This window comes from Tetrao urogallus (genome assembly GCF_951394365.1).
Source record: "Tetrao urogallus genome assembly, chromosome: 5".
In the NCBI taxonomy this organism is placed as follows: domain Eukaryota; kingdom Metazoa; phylum Chordata; class Aves; order Galliformes; family Phasianidae; genus Tetrao; species Tetrao urogallus.
This window is the reverse complement of record NC_136818.1, coordinates 9,658,141-9,675,134: the sequence shown is the minus strand read 5'-3', so window position 1 is coordinate 9,675,134 and position 16,994 is coordinate 9,658,141. Positions and strand designations below refer to the sequence as shown.

The 16,994-nt window shown below is 52.1% G+C and overlaps 1 protein-coding gene across 1 annotated transcript in view; it reads right to left on the bottom strand.

The window, feature by feature from the left end:
* Window positions 1-16,994, bottom strand: part of ERI3 (ERI1 exoribonuclease family member 3) — a gene marked incomplete at both ends in the record, with an annotated part of 87,398 nt that overhangs the window by 10,698 nt on the left and 59,706 nt on the right. The window contains one exon of the mRNA XM_079536296.1: window positions 13,757-13,856. Within this exon, the coding sequence (XP_079392422.1) occupies window positions 13,757-13,856 (100 nt within the window). The remainder of the gene's footprint in view (window positions 1-13,756; window positions 13,857-16,994) is intronic.

The following is a 16,994-nucleotide window of genomic DNA, read 5'->3' as shown; positions in this document are numbered from 1 at the left end:
TGAACTTAATTGCTTTTGGTATTTAAAAAACCCCATTAAATTAAATGGCCGAGATATTGAGGCTTAAGCAGTGGCTGCTTCCAATGCACAGTAACTACCAGCCTCATTACAAGGCCGATTCCAGCCGTGCACGGCGCAGACCCATGCGACGTGACCGCTCCGGGCTCCCTCCCTGCGCCCAGCATGGGAATTGATCTGGTCCCATTTGGTGCAGGTACTCTGCACCTCCCCATTGCAGCTCTGGGAGCGATGACCTGCTCCACACTGAGCTCTGTAATAGGACAGAGCAGCAAACGGATTCCACCTTACTTTACTTGTTTGTTTAAATTATTTACACTCCTCAGATGCAAGATTGCTGTCCAAAAGGAGCATCCTTTTGGCTGCTGCAGCTTTAAAATGACTTGCATCCATCACTCAATCGCTTTCAGGTCAAACATGCGCTCCCGACTTAATGACCACATTTCCTCAGCAACAAATCTGTCACCGCTGTTTGTTTAAAGCCAACAATCTGTAGGAGCACTGTGTGCAAGGATTGAATTAACTCAGCATCTGAATGACTGCAGCGCCAGATCATTCAAATTGCACCTTTCCTAAGATCTTCCCGCAATGTTAATTAACGCTCCGTGCGCGATGGACAACGTGCACGAGGCTGCGGGGAGAGCAAAGCTCAATCCCTGTGGCCACGGGGCTGTAGGAACCAGGTCCTGGCCTGTGTGCACGTGTGTGCACGGTGGGGTGGTGGGGGGCTCCAACCTACCCCGGTGTTTCCAAAGCACAGTGGTTGCAGGGATTCTCCACGCTGGATGCTTGACTCACGCTGGTTTGTTTTCCCCAGGAAACATCCAGCCCAAACTGTTAATACACTGCAATGAACACGAGTGAAAAATATGTGGCTATTTCCTTCAGATTCCAGCTACGTGTTGCTCAGAGGGTATTTGGTACGTGTGCGCTCAGATGCTTTGGAACAAAGCCTTCAAATCTGTCAGGAAGGCGATTTTGGGAGCGTTGGGGATGGATTTTCCATTGGAATGTCAGCAATGTTGGGCACAGCCCTGCCTGCAGCCCCACGCTCCCAGCGGCAGCCCCACTGGCACTCGGACCCAGCACCTGCATGGGGAGCAGGGATGTGTGCTCGATGACTTCCCCAGGAAACAGGAGGGAGGAAACAGCTGTGCTGGAAGACTTTGGGACCAGGAGCTGGGAGAGAGATGAATCCAGAGGAAACCGTGATGGGGAGCTGGTGGGGCTGGTGGAGCTAGGGGACACCAGAGCAATGGGGGATGGGATCAGGACAAGAAAACGAGGACAAAGAGCTGAGATACAGGTGGGGAGTGGGGCTCATCCAAACCCGAATGCACACACGTGTCCCAGGCCTTGCCGACACGGCAGCAGTGCCCTCGGTGCAGGCCTCCTGTGCACGGCAGCCACCATGGCCCTGTGGAGCAGTAGCTGTGGGGTCCTAACCTGGGGGTCTACAGTCCCCCCCAGCCTCACCTCATTGCGCTGCAGTTAATTGGGGCACTGCTCTAATCTCTACCTGCCATTGATTTCAATTCAGCTCCAATTTTCTTCTTTGACCTTCTCTCCTCCAGACCCTGCTCACAAACAGAGCACAAATCCTCAAACATCCCCTTCATTTTTCCCTGAAAAATTCCATTGCTCCCCAACCACCAATGACTGATGTCTGTTTGGATGTGATGTTTGGGGACAAACACCTCTACCCAAATGGACCCTCTGCCCAGATGTTCCCCTCCTTGGTTTTGGCATGGGAAGGGAAGCAGTGATGCTCTGAGACCACCCCAACCTTACACTCCTCATCTTTCATATAAGCACTGGATTGGAAATGGGATGGAAACAGCACCAGCTCCCCAGGTGGCTTCCTGCTATCTACAAGGTGACCATCTCATGCATGGGGAATGAGCATGAAGAACTGTTGGGTGTCCCTAAGCCACATCAAGGCTCATGCATGCTGGGAGTCACGCTCCCTTCTTCTCACAGCTGAGACCACCTCAAGGCAAAAAGAGTTCAAGAGACTTCCAGATGGTGACCTTCAGGATGGCTGCCTGCTGTCCACCTAAACACGAACCCCTGAGCCCCAGTCCTGCAGGGTTGAGATGCTTCAAAGGCAAGCTGAAAGGGAAGAGCTAGGGGAATGTCTCCCCTCCTCCACGTCCCTGGGGCCATGGATGGGACACAGCCACCAGCAGCACCCAGCTCCCCGGTGCCACTCTCTGTGCTGTGATCTGGAATGGGAGCAGCCGCTCGGAAGCAGTTAGGATCAGGTTGCAATGTGCTGGCACTAATGAGCAGGAGACAGGGGGCTGCAGAAAGTGATTGGGAGATGTCCACCAGCGAGAGGCTGCCAGTGCCAGGGGCCATGGAGGAGCTGCCAGTGGGGGCATGGGATGGGAGAGGCATCATCCCTCAGAGCTCATCCCCTCCTGGCACCCCAAAATGGGTGGGGAACCCCTGCCAAGGCGCTTTTCTCCAGAAATCCTGGCTGCCAGAATTCTAGCCCTCCTGGGGCCCTTCTTTTCCTGGCAGCAATTCACTATGTAAAGAGGCTGGGTATTTATAATTATGCTCAAAGTGGCCACTTTGAAAATCTATATGTCTCTAGGCTCCCTGTACATCATAATGTCAACTCTGCGAATGGAGGCATCCATCAGAGGCCTCACATCACAGACCTCGGAGCTGTGATAAACACTTGGGAAATGCTTGCTGAACCCCTTGTCCCACTGCTGCCCGCTGGGGAACAGAGCTGCTCTTTGTGGGGTGCCAACTGGGCTCCTCCAGGAGGAACAACGCCAAGTGAGACATTGATCAGCGATGGGATGAGCCACCCAGCCAGAGCCTTCCTTGCTCTCTGACCCCACTGGGAAGTGGGACCCAACGGAGCCATCCCCTCGTTCTGTGTCACCTCCTTGAGAAGTGGGGCCGGTGTTGGTTCCCACAGAACAGAACACTGCTCCCTGCCGACCATGCAGGCTTCCCTAACACTTTGCCCAGGCTCTTCTTAAAAATTTATTGCTCTGTTGCAACGTGAAAAATAAGACAGAGAAGTAATCATTAGTATAACTATAACTCCCCGTGCAATAGCCCCACTTGTAAATTGAGATTTATGACTGCAGCTGCCGATATTTTAGAGGCCGGTGCAAGCAGCAGTGGCAGCACAGCCCAGCTCCACGCTGCCCCGCCGCAGTTACAGTTTATCACAATCTGCAGAGATTATTGCAATGAATAATACACAACGGGCTGGCAGTGAAGAACTATTCCCGATCAAACGTTTCTGTAAACAACTGAATAAATAATATTGCTCAGCCCCTCTTTAGAGCCCTCGGAGGCCCAGGGAAATCTCTCATTACTCAGCAGGAAGGCGGCGGGGGGCTCAGAGGGGAGGGACGTAGGGTCTCTGGGCACCGTGGTGGCAGCAGTACAGGGGATCCCAGCTGGGTGCCAGCACTGCAATGGGAGTGGGGCTCGGTGTGCTCCAGTAAATGTCAGTAGGTAATGTGACACATGCAGGAGCGTGTGCCAGCGGCTGTGGAAAGCGCATTTCTTACACGGCTGGAAGGACAAAGTTCAGCTTGTAGCCCGGGGTTCCCCCAGGCACACTGAGCTCTGGCTGTGCCCACCCATGTTGCCTCACTGGCACCGTGTCTTCATCCAGTGGGCAGTGTGCATAGATCCCCTTCTGACCCACGTCACCCTGGGATGCCTCATGCAATACCCAAACCCTGCGATGCCCACTGTCAGACCAGCAGTGGGACGAGGACACCCCCAGGCAGGACTGTCCCCCCCAGGACAGATCCCTGCTCCCCATGCCCAGCTGCGAAGGACAAGGGATGCAAAGCAGTGAAGTTTGCTTCCCTGCAGTGCCTGCTCTGCCCACGCCTGTGGAATAGGCTCCAATTAATCCCCCCTCAGCTTGGCCCGCCCGCTTCATTACCTCCCCTTGATGAGAACCATCAGTGGGGCCTGTATGATTTTGCTAATTAGCCTCACTTCGTTTATCATTTCCATTTTCTCCCAGAGACGCTCGGCTTGCTGGGCGACAGCTTCATCTCCCGCTGAAACAATGCGGCCCCTTCTGTGCCCGTCTCACTTAGCGCTGTCACCGCAGCCATTATGAAATTGGGGTTTCATTTACACACTAATTAAACATTACAGCTTGTTCACAATTACAACACGGGGATGAGGAGGTAACTAATTACTTAAGAAATGAGCTAACATTTATCTCTGGTTCCTCCCCCACAGCCCACTGAGGTTGGAAATTGTTCGGTAGCGACGGCCTCCAGGCCCACGTACCCCTTGGGGCTGTATCCCTTTGAGGCTGTGTCCCCTTGGGGCTGCGTTCCCTTGGGACTGTACCCAGAACCCAGCCCCAAAGGGATACGAACCCTATTCCAGGGATGATGGGGCCACAGCAGAGCCAATCCTGCTCCAGGAGCATGCAAGGGATGGGGGTCTTCATGGGCAGTGCAGACACCCACATGCCCTCCATGTTCTATCTGGTGATGGGCAACTCATCTTGAAAAAGACATTTTCTTCAGGGAGGAATTAACATTTAAAAACGAGAATCATTAGGGTAAATAAAGCAGGCTGTCACTTGGATCGAAAGGCAACACTGAGTATGGGCTCAGGACACTGCCATGCACCAGAAATCAGGCGAGGGGAGGAATAAGGAACCCATGCTTGGCCTGAGCCGGAGAGCGCAGGCAGGAGATGGATATTCAGGTTGGATACTAGGAAAAAATTGTTCCCCTAAAGATCTGTGATGCACTGGCACGGGCTGCCCAGGGGGGTGGTGGGGTCACCGTACGTGGAGGTGTCCAAGAGATGTGGGGATGTGGCACTGAGCAACGTGGTCAGAAGTCATGGTGGGGAGAGGTGGGCTGGGTTGGATGATCCCAGAGGTCTTTTCCAACCCTGATGATTCTGCAGTTGGATGGAGGCTAGAGGCAGGAGATGAGGCTGGAGGCTGAGATGGAGGCTGCAGGCAGGCAATATCCAGAGTCACTCATGAAGAGAAGAGCAGCAGAGAAAGGGGGAGATGACGTGGACTGTCCTGGGACAGCTGGGAGGCAGCAGCTGGGCTGTATGTCCATCTGCAAGCCAGCAAGCAGGCAGGCAGGAAGAGAGGGCAGAATGCAGAAGGCCACCAATGCATTGCCTAGAAGCTTCTGCAGGCACTGTGCTGCTGCTGGGCTTTTGAAACACATGAGAGTCCCCCCACAAACAGCCCTAAGCAGTGGCAATGCTCTCAGAAAAAAAAACCTCGTCCAGCACCAGGCAATTAAGGTTCTTTTGCAACTCTTAACCCGTGATTTTGAGACAAAGAATTTGGCCTTGGCATAATTTGAACTGCTAATTGCTTCCCTGATCCGCAGTCAGAGAACTGAGATGAAGTCTGGGCACCAAAAAAAAAAAATAAATCACCTTCCCTGTTCGGGAGAAAATTCAGAGCTGCTCTCTGGGGGGAAGGGGATGCTCTCTTCTTCCCTTGAAACAGCTTAAAAAATAATGATCAGGAAACAGTTAAGCAAAAGGGGGGTGAACTGGTGGTTGGAAAAAAAAAAATTCACACCACTTTATAATAATAGTAACAACTCATTCCCATAGTTTTATCCTTCCTGTCTTTAGCCCACAAAAAAAAAAAAAAAAAAAAAAAAAGGAAAAAAAAAAAAAGAAACCCTAAGCTAAACTACTGACACTGGCTGGGAGCTTAGAACTGCTGCATCAAACAGAGCCCTTGAATCTCCTGAACATAATTGTGCTGCCCTCTAACCTCAACCTTCAATCAGTGCAGTTTAACTATCTCATTTTAGCCTACAGGACACACCCCTCTGCTAACTAGCAGCCATATTCTTCTCATTAGGAGACTGCTCTGTACAGGAGCATGGAGGCAAATCCGTTGTCTCTCTTTTTCTCTCTCACTCTGCTGCTCTTGGTTGTTATATGTGTACTTCTGGAGGGAAAGAACACGAGCAGAGGGCTTGGCGGGTGCTGGAGATGGCCCAGCTGCCAAACTCTGGGTCCCATGGGTATGGAAATAAAGCCACACCACTTGTTCTCGTGTGGAAATGCACAGCGTGCAGGCACGGCCCCACTAACCTCAGTGCCAGGCGCTTGGTGCTGGAGGTGCTCCTGCTTTGCTCTCTGCATGCAGCCAGGGATGGGCCCTGGGGTGGCAGTCCTGGTCCTGCAGGGCCAGGTGGGGACAGGCAGGGGACACGCGTGTTCCTGTGCCAGCACGGTGCCTGGGCAGGCAGGGAGGCATGGGGCAATATGCTGAGCTGGATGGGGCTGTACACTGCAGGAAAACGGTGTCTATGTGGGGAAAACTTGCGGAGGGTTGCCATGTGCTCTCCATCACTGGCGAGCTTTGCATCAAGTCACTGGCAATGGTTTCTTCCATGCTTGAAGGTCAGCTCAAAGCCATGTGAGAATGACGCAAGATGGTTCTGCTAGCTGCCTGACCTGAAGGGCCACATAAGCCCTGATGCCACTGGAGTACAGGACACGGCAGCTCGGTGCCTGCAGTGTGGACCAAAGCACCCACCCCAATGGTGACTGTGACTTTATCCCCTGCCTCCCCACCCAGCCAGCACCCCCAAGCCTGCAGCACCCACCTTATGCCTCTCTGTGGGTTTGGGTGATGCAGAAATCATAGAACCACAGAATCACTGATGCTGGAAAAGATCGCTAAGATCATTCAGTCCAACCCACCCCATCATGCCCACTAATCACATCCCTCAATGCCACATCTCCACAGGTCTTGGACACCTCCAGGGATGGTGACCCCCCCACCACCATGGGCAGCCTGTGCCACTGCATCACCGCCCTTTGTGAGAAGAACCTTCTTCCTAATATCCAACCTGAAATGGCATGCAGTTTTCAGGCAGAGCAGATCCCTCTGAGCCCACCCAAAAGCTCTAAAGGAGCACAGTCAGTGGGGCCGGGCAGCAGCTGGGCTGGTACAGCTCTGCCTTTGCCTTGAGATTTGGGTGTTGGCATCCTGGAAGCAGGATGTGCACAGGCAGGGATGGATAAGAACACAGCTCTGGATGGATTTAGATAGCTCGGTGTCTGTCCTCCCCGCCCTGCAGCATCCTCCCCATCCACACCTCATCCCTGGGTCCCGCTGAGTTATGCCAGCTATTAACACGCTCCAAGTTCGTTATCTTAAAGAGGCCACTCAGGACACGGGGCAGCGATCCTTAAAGCAATTAATGCAATCCTTTGATTTCAGGGGATAATGTAGGAGCCGCCGGGCTGCCTTAAAGAGGGGACTGTCAGCACCAGAGCGAGGAACAGTCACGGGTCAGAGCGTCGCGGTGCAGAGGTACCCGTTAGCTCTTAACAAGACACAGGGGCAGCTGCCTTGGCTGGCTGCTGTCAGAGCCCTCCTCACCCAGCCCAGCTCCCTTCCAGAGAGTGGAAAGTGGCAATGCAGGGCTTTGGCTGCTGCCCGGGGGCGGCCCAACCCGTGGTGATGTGATGCGCCCACCAAAGGCATGAAACTTTCCTTTCTTTCTTTCCTTCCACGTTTTTTCAGAGCACAAGTTCTCTCTTGGTGAAGACTTCTGGGGGAGGTGGAGAGAAGCAGGAAGCCAAAGAGAACCATCTCGCTAGTCAAAGCCTTTAACAACTATTTTTAATATCAGGCAGAGGAACAAGATTTTGAAATGAAACAGCCTGCGCCGCTTTGATGGGCGAGCGACAGATCTTGAAACAAGGTCCATTCCCTCCTCCTTCACTAACTAACAGCCATATTTCTCTCATTAAAGACAATCTGGCCGTATTTTCAAACTTCTTAACAAGGCGATCACCGTAATTTGAGATTTCTATTATCCATGCTCCTATTACAGCAGTCTTTTAAGCAGCCTTTTTTTTTTTTTTTTGCTTTCTTTCCCCGATTTTGTCTCTCCCCTCAGACTGCCATCAGTGGTAATGACGTGCAGGAAACAAGAGCACCGAGAACCAGCTCTTTTTTTTTTTCTTCTCCTTTTTTTCCCCTTCTTTTTGGTACTAGCTCGTGCAGGGGGCAGCAATAAGGAACAGAATAAAAAAGCGAAATGAAGTTTGGTTATCTCTTATCGGGAGTTTGGTTGTTAATCCGCCCAGGAGCTCACTCGGAGCCCACGCACCACCTTATCTCCCCCGTCCACCACAGACCCCCTCCCCGCGGACCCCCGGCTCTCCCCTTCCCGAAGGCGCCCGGCCGCAGCCCTCCCTGCCCCATTAGTCCTTGGCTGGGCTCTGCCAGATGGATGCAATTTGCATAATATCAGCGGCAGAGGCTGGCAGATCAACCGGGGTCAGGCTCTGACATCTCCAGCACAGTCTATCTCCGAGTGCTAATTTGGACTGCATTGATCTCTCTTTCTGATTTCTTTGTCATTTACGTCTGCAACGGTTTGACAGGAGATACAGAGACAGACAAGGGGGGAAAAGAAGGGGAAGGGGGGGGCCAGAACAGGAGAGAAACAAAGATTGTAGTTACAGATGTCTTTAAGGGAAAAAACAGATTAATCCAAGGACTCCTCTGAGGGTCGCGGCTTTGAAACATCCTAATTATCCCCTTCTTATGAATTCCTGCACAGACTTAGAGGGGGGTCTTGTCAGGGAACTCAGGGGAATGGAAACTTGTTAAATTGTGGTGCAGCTCTCCGGCTGGCTGCTACCCCTTCCCTTTGCACCTCGCAGCCGTGTCTCATTAGGAGAAATGGGGTGGTTGCAGGCATCCCTCCACACCTCGATGGTGGCTCTCGTTAGGGCCAGGAGGAACGGGCACGGAGCTGTGCTCACTGCCCTCAGGATCAGGAGGTGCTCCTGAGTCACTCCCCAGCCTGGCAGCCCAAGGGGATGGCAAGGAGGACACTGCAGACCAGAGAGAGCCACCAAGTAAGGACCGTCCCAGGGCAGGCCGTACTGCCCGGTCCCCAGCAGTGGGTCAGGGACACGCAGCTTGAAGTTCAAAGACGTTTCCGTGCTATTAATTGAGATGTTTATGTTCATTAACAGGAAACTCTTCCCCACTCACAGGTAAGAGAGGACAAGCTTCGTCTGGGACATGTCGCAGAGAGACACTAAGGCACCAAAGAATCCATGGGGAAATCAAAATGTCACTCAGTGTTTTACGTTTCTACTTTCTACAGAAAAAGCTCTCTGGAAAGTTAATGATCTTCCCAGGCCTCTCACCTACTACATGTCTTCCAGTGCGTGAGGATGCACCAAGTGCTGCTTGTTTCAGAACAAGTGCCTACAGGAGGAATGTTCTGCAGGACAGACAGACAGCCAACAGTGGGGTGGTCCCGAGCCAGCACAAAGGGCTCTCCGCAGTGCAGGTTAATTCAGGCCTGCAAGCTCCTGCTGTTGGGACTGGCTGGTTTGTAACACAGCATCCCTAAATCACACCCTCACCAGCCCCTCCCGCACTCCCAGTATGCCAGCAATGGTTTGGCATGAGACGGCACGGCACTGCAGAGCATGGCATCACATCACATGGCACTGCATCAGGGCTTGTCCCGAGCAGCCACAGCCCTGTAACTACCTCACCTCCACCAGAACTGCTCCAGCAACATCCAGCACAGCGGGGCCAGCAGTGCACCGTGCCCCTGTGTGCCATCGACTTTGGGCTGGGTAGGACAGAGGGGTGACTGCAGTCAACACAAACACTCAATCATCCTTCCTTTCTTTCTTCTGTGCCTCCTTTGTTAACTGCAGGAAACAGCTGAAAGACCTTGAGTTTCCCATTGTGGCGTGTATGGGAACAGAGCTGCAGTGATCAGAACATACCCCCCGCTGCTCCTGGGGAAAAAGGGAGAGCAGAATCTTTTCTAAAAAGGGTTTACGATTAGAAGAGTGTTCTGTCACTCTGGCGCGCAGTAATCCACTGCGCCACCAAGTCCCTTCAGAGAGATGTCGAAAACTTAAATGACTGAAAGCAAAAGAGCCCTGGCTCAGGTTCCTAGGCAGCCAGACATCCTAATTATCTTTAGATCCACTCCCACATGGAGGGGAGAGAGCACACAAGAGTAAAAAAAAAAAAAAAAAAAAAAGAAAGAAAAAGAAAGAAAAAGAAAGGGAAAAAAAAAAAAAAAAGAGGACTGTCACATTGCTTTTTTCTTTTTTTAAAAGCCCGTCTCCGCTCCCTGCTTTTCCAGCTGTGACACCTCTCACGGTAGTTAATTAGAATCATGTCAGCACGTTAACGTGCACTGACTGGACACTGACAGACCCTGACCGGCCAGCACGGACTCCTGTCCCTCCCACAGGGCGTGGGACCCCACTGTCCCCATCCCCGACCCGCTGCGCTCCCTGCAGCACGCTCTGCCAGCCGGGCGCAGTGCCTCACCGCGGCACCTGTTTGGAGCTGCCTGACCTTTACCAGCACTAATTCAGAATGACACCCCTCATTTGATGACATTTCTGTTTACTTTTCCTTAAGTCTCTTTTAATTATTTAACTCCGAGTCTTTTCTCTTTTGCCTCCGGCTGCCTGGCAGAGGGAGCCCCGTTCTGTCCATGGCAGCGGCCCCAGGGCAGCTCCCAGTTCTCTGCTCAGCTCTCGCCATCGGTTCCCCTGGCACGAGGACGATGCCGTGCCCACGGTGCTGCACTGGCAGAGCACTGCCTCTGCTGAGAGCCAAAGGACGGGATCTGCCTGCTCTGTCCCCAGAGCCACACTGAGGTTGGGGTGAGAGGTGGCTAAAAGCAGAGGGGAGTGTCACAAAACGATGCCCTTGTCCCCTTGGTTCACGTGCCAGAGAGAAGCACAGGGTCTTGGAGCATCCCGAGAAGAAAGGAAACGGCGAAAGGAAAGCAGGCTGAAATGAAGCTGCAGGAGGAGAGTGGGTGCTGACAGCTCCAGGCACCATCCGTGTGCCCGCCCCGCACTTAGCAGGACGCGGGCAGGGCAGGGGCACCGCGGGCGCTGGCAGCCGGCGGCAGTTAATTAGAATCGTGTCACTAAGTAAATGCGCTCTGACTGGACTCTGACAGACGCTCACCTATGACACTGGGGGCCAGGAGACAATCCACATCAAACTACTGCAGTGTGACCCTTTTAACACAAAGAGTAAACTCACTGCACGTCGAGTTGAAGCTCATTAAAACTGTCTACTCTGCGAGCATCCCATTAACCTCACTGTTAAAAACACGCAATTCCTCTTCTTCTATCCGAGGCCTAATTAATGCTCTGGATCAGGAACAATATCACGCCCTAACCTTCCGAGATTTCCAATCAGTAAATGAAAAGAGAAAGTCGGGGTTGGGGAAGCGCGGGTGCCTGCAGGGCTGCGCACGGTAGGGCTGCTGACCCCCGGGCTGTGGGGCTGCTCCCCCAGGCTGGCACGGCCCCATGGCACAGAGCAGTGGTGCGGCCCCAGGACCACGCTGGCACCGTCCTGAGCCCACGGGTCCCGAGATTTGAAACGGAAAGAATCTGCAGGCTGAATTCTGAACTTTCACCGTGCTTTGCAGGCAGCCAATCCACCACAGGTTAAAGCAGAGCGGGCAAACGAGAAATCAACTTGCACAGCAGCGGCTTCTTCTGCACATTTGGAAACTTCTCCCTTTTCTGAGTGTGTTTTCAGTTCAGTAGCTGGCTCGCTCAGAGCCAAGAATCAACAAAGGCTTGTAGAAAAAGAAGAATGTCACCAACAAACATTATTTAAACCACTTATGGTTACTCCAACAGAGCATTCTGATTTTCATCAGAAAGCACTATGGCTGAAATCATGAGCAATCTTTTAATCCTCACTTCTTGAATAACTAACAGTAATGCACCATTTTTCTAACGTAATGACAATCTAAAAACTAAGAGTAAAGGCTTACTATGTTACATTATTGATTAAAATAAATGTAGAAAATATACTGCATTAAATGTAAGAAAGAATAACCAGGTTTAATCCCTGGGAGAGCTGAACACAGTCTGATAGGTGCTGGTCAGTAAAACATGACCTTTCTTTAGGGAAACAGTTAAAAACAGTGTGAATATAGAAGAAAATCAATTACTGAAAGCAGGTGCCCTGCTGGCTGATTTAAATCTCAATTAAAACCTGTGATTTTAATCATTCTGATTTATATCAGTCTCTGCAACTCCATACAGAGATGTCGATGTGAGAGCAAGGCTGCACCACTGCCACTGCAGGGATCTGCTGCCCTAAACTGCACAGAGCTCCCTCCAGCCATCAGGGAAGCCCCAGCCATATTTCCCAAGGGATGTGGCCCTGGATTTCCACCAGGCTTCACCATGAGCTCCCTGCCCGTGCACGGCAGCTGCACAAGGTGAGGCTCCCATATAGGATCCAGCCCTGAGGTTCCCATACTGGAACCAGAGGGGAAATTATGCATGTCTTTGTTCAGTTCTCAGCCCTCCCTGGTTTGCAGACTTTTGCACACCAGCAACCATCAGAGCAGGTGTTGATCCCCACCTAGGGCAGCCCTGGGACCCCAGTCTGCCCCCAAACTTCCTCAACCCTGCTGCACCCCAGGACCCTACAAAGGAATAATGAGACTCCAGACAACACAGGAGCATTTCCAAAGCCACAGCTAGGTCCAGGCTTGCTGCTATGTAAAGTAACAGGCAAGCAGATGTGCTGAGCTGTTCCTAGCTCCTTTCTTGAGACAGCAGCCCTGGAAAGTGGGCATGGATTGGGCTGTTCCAGGAAGGGAGGGGCAGCCCAGGGCAGGAAATTCTGCAGGACACATGCCTGCTCCAGGACAAGGCAGCAAAGCCTTCCTAAAGGACTGGAGTGGAGAGGCAGGTGAGCAGCACCTTTCAACTCAATCAGGCAGAGACATACCTGAGCAAGACAGCACTGAGATAAACACGGGCAGAAACCAAGAGCAGACAGATGATACTCCATAACTAGGGATGCTTTGTCAGAGTAGGAGATGACAGCAACAGAGCACTCTCACCATAAATAAAACAAAAGATGAGGCATAAAACAACCCAGCATCCCCCAGAGAGTCTCTAGGAAAGATTCAAGCCCCAAAAGAAGGCAGAACACAGCTCCTACAGTCCCAGCTTGCTCCCCATCACCGCCAGTGTGGCACACCAGCAAGGCAACTCTGCTCCCAGGCAAGGAAGCAAATTTTAATGCTACCTCCGTCAATAATGCAACCAGATCCATAGTTCAAAAGGAGCTTGCTAATTAAAAGCTGGTGAGCTTTAAATAATTCATCTCCTTAACTTGGATTGATTGGAGAGTTTAATGGTTAGAGTCTTGAAACAATATTAAACAGCCTCCTCAAGGCCCAGGTAGCAGGTGACTTTTCCAAGTAAATCTTACCTTCTTGCAAACTTTACTTCTCTCAAGTCACACTGGATGAAGGGCTGGGAGGTAGAGGGAAGGCAGACACAAGGCAGGCAAGTGTGATGCAGCCCTCTGAGGCACAGCCCGGTGAACCTGGGCCAGATCCCTGCTGCCCACATATCCCACAGCCTGCACTGCCCCTGCCCCTGCCCCCAAAGACAATTGTAGTCCTCAGAGCACCCCAGAGCAGGGAGAGCTCCCAGCCCAGCACTCATCTCCTCTCAGCTGCAGCACCCCTGGAGCAACTCCCCAGGGGGACTATGAGCCAGGATGCATTCCCCCTTTCCAATCGTGTTGCAGGCACAACCTGGTGCATCTTCTTCCCTTCTGCCAGCCAGAGGCCATGCAGCCCTCTGGCTAGCCTTCAGCACCTGGCTTTGAGCAGCTCTTGGAGCCATGGAGATGGGCAGAACACAGCACTGGGTCACTTACCTATCCCGCTGTGAGGCCTCCCTATGTGCTGTAGGTTCAGTCCTTTGTTCATGTCTAAGAGTCCGTTCTTTGGCCAACTCCCCATGGCAAAGCTGTACGCCTGCAAGAGAGAAGCAGAAGGTCACAGGTTGCATGGGGCACATGAGATACATTCTGGAGGGCACACGTGTGTTTGTGTCCCCAATATTCAACACAGATCCAGACACTGCCCCTAAAGAGACTTTCCAGGAGGTGGTGCAGGCCTGTCCCACTTCAGAGATGCCCAGGGCCTGACACTGCGGCTAGCACAGGAGTGTCACTGTGGGGGTCCTGAGGCAGCCCCCAGCTCCATGGCTGGGTGTTTTGGGACTCCTACAGCCCTTGGGCTCTTCACCTCTAGAAGAAACCCTGCTGGGCCCCATAGAGCCCGGAACCCAGCCAGAATCTGCTCGTGCCCCACAGCTTCTTGCAGCAGCACCCACTGCCCGAGTGGCACAGCCCCACTGGACAACAGCAGTGGGAGAGCAGGCCAGCCCCGCACCATGCATGCAGCCATAATTACAGCCTGAGAGCCCCCTATCTTCTTCATCTTAAGGAATTAAGCTCACAATTGCATTGTGAGCCTTAAGAACAGCACGTGGGCTTAGCACAACTCACACAGTGCTATCTCTGCTGCCATGAGGGCCATTGTCCCCAGATGAGATCAGGTCAATCCCGCAGTGCCTATCTCCCTCCCGCAGCGGGGATCATCACTGCATACAGTCACTGCATGGAGGAGCAGCAGGGCTCCAAAAGTAAAGCCTGCTTTTGGGGCTGCCCCCAGTGCCCCTGCTCTGCTCCCTGCTGCATGGCTGCCCCATGGGAGCCATGGCTTTGGGGTTGGGAATTCACTGCTGGCCTCCGTAACGGTTTACGCTGCCTTGTTGCTCCTGCCTTAGCAAAACAGAGGGCTCCACGGATAATTAATAGACAGCATTGCTAATCCTGTTGGGAGATGATTAGCAATTAAAACTCCTAATTAAGTCTATGCATAATTCACTGAAATTACACTTTGTGTGTACACAACACGTTCAACAAACACGCTCTGATAACTTCATTGCTGGGATTGCTGGTGGCCGTGTGTTGGTCGGGATGCTGTGCCCCATACCCAGTTCTGGGGGTCGGGGTGTCGAACACAGCAGCCCTGCCTGGGGCTCCTGGCTCCCTCTCCTGGGCTGCAGCGGGTGAATGCAGACCATCAGGCTCCTGGTGAGGAGAACGTTCCAACATCATCTCAGCAAAGTCACAGCCATGCACAGGGTAAGGCTGCCTTAACACCCATCGGCCAAGTGCCCCACATCCTTCTCACCTCCCTCCTGCTTAAAATTGGGGTTTATTGCTGCGAACAGAACAAGAAGCCCACACCTTAGATCTCCCAGATCAGCACCTCTTTTGCATAGCACTTTTGCTTTGTTAATCAAGGTCATTTGGTACAGCCGCGCTACCTGAGCAAACTAGCTAAGCAGCCCGGCTAGAAGTTGGCCTGACCACTGAAGGTCAAGTGTGCACTTATGCATATTCAAAGCTGTCTGCAGGATCGATTGGGTTTTAATTGTTTTTCCTGGGGTTTTGGAAGGAAGTGCCAGGGGCATTGATCGGTCCGGCTGAGGCCGCTCACACTCGGTGCAGTGACTGCTGTCACCTCGTGGGCAGGCAGAAAGCAGCTGGGCCGGGGGAAGTGCAGCCAGCCTGGCCAGGGAGGAGCTCTGCCAGTGGTGGATTGTATTCGAAAATAAAGTTTTTTAATTAAAATTGGCAATTCTGAGCCGCCTGCCGGCAGCAGCCACACAATCAAGAACGAAGAGCTTTGCTGTTTAATATTTAAAGACAACGTTTAATCTTTAAATAGGAAAGTTCTTCTTCTGACTGTTAAAGTGAGCACCCGACACAAGGTCCCAATGCCAGCACCAGTGGCTTTTTGCCCTTTTTGCCAGGAAATCACACCCATCTGTTTCTCCCTCACTGGAGGCACCAAGCAGAGCCCTATGAGGTGAGAGCAGCACCCCGCAGGATTTTGTTTTCATCTCCATTTGAACTATACAAAAAATGTGGGTACCTTTTCCAAAAGCTCTCGTAAAATATTTTGGGTCAGAATTCTGATTCAAATACGAACTCAGCCCCTCTGATCGGCTACCCAACACCAAAACAACATGCCTGCAGAATCATTTTCAAGCACTCTGAACTCAGTTATTTCCATTCCATTCCATTCCATTCCATTCCATTCTCTCCCTTTTTTCCTGATTCTGTTTGTAATTCTGTGAAGGCCGCATTTACCTCCCAGCCAATGCTCCTCTGAAGTCAGATGATTATTAATTATATTTATTTACTTATACAATCCCATAGGCATACGCAGCACTTCACAAATACTGCCCTGGGTCACTCCCTGGCGCAGGGATCTCAAAGCAAAGGTAAGCAGATCCTCCTTGATAAATGGGAGCTAAGAGCAGCCCGACATTAGACATCTATTTCCACGCATGCAACCAGCACCACAGATAATCCACATCCCGTTAACAGGACTGGGAATAAGTCCTTGGGTAACTCATACTGTGCATAACTGCAGGATGCTCAAACCGGGGGGAAGCAAAGCAGGGAGGTGCTATGGGACAGCACTCGGGGTACAGCAGGCTGGGGCATGGAGATGCTGTGTGCTCCCTGCACAGGAACATGCCAAGCTGATGTATGGATCCAAGTGGGCTCAACGACGCCCCATCATTTATTCACGGGAAGCACTCAGCAGCATTCAGCAGACACCTTACAGGGGCTGGCAGTGCCATGTTCCCTGTCCTTTCTGCCATGTCGATGCCATGACCCATCTGGTGTCTTTAAACGTTTAACACGCTAACTGTAATTTTAATATTCATATGTACCACGCAGGGAGAAAGTACTTCCTTTCGGAATAATCCTCCCAGGAGCAAAGACACGGGGTGGGCTGAGGAGATACTGATGGATGGGGATGGGAAGTGGAGGGAGAAGGACCCCTATGCACAGCAGCCCGCGGATTGAGGCTGACCCCTGACATCCTTGCAACAGAGAAAATGACTCTGCGACAGCAAAAGCATCTTCTTCCCCTCGTCGTGTCAACCACATGCCCAACATAAGCATTTCCCTCGAACCCACCTCATTCTGCTGCTTCCATGATGAGATGTCAGGGTTTTATATTACTTTGTGTGTTGGAAGGAAAAAGGAGGTCGAGCCTGCAGCTAAGCGGGATTTGAAACAG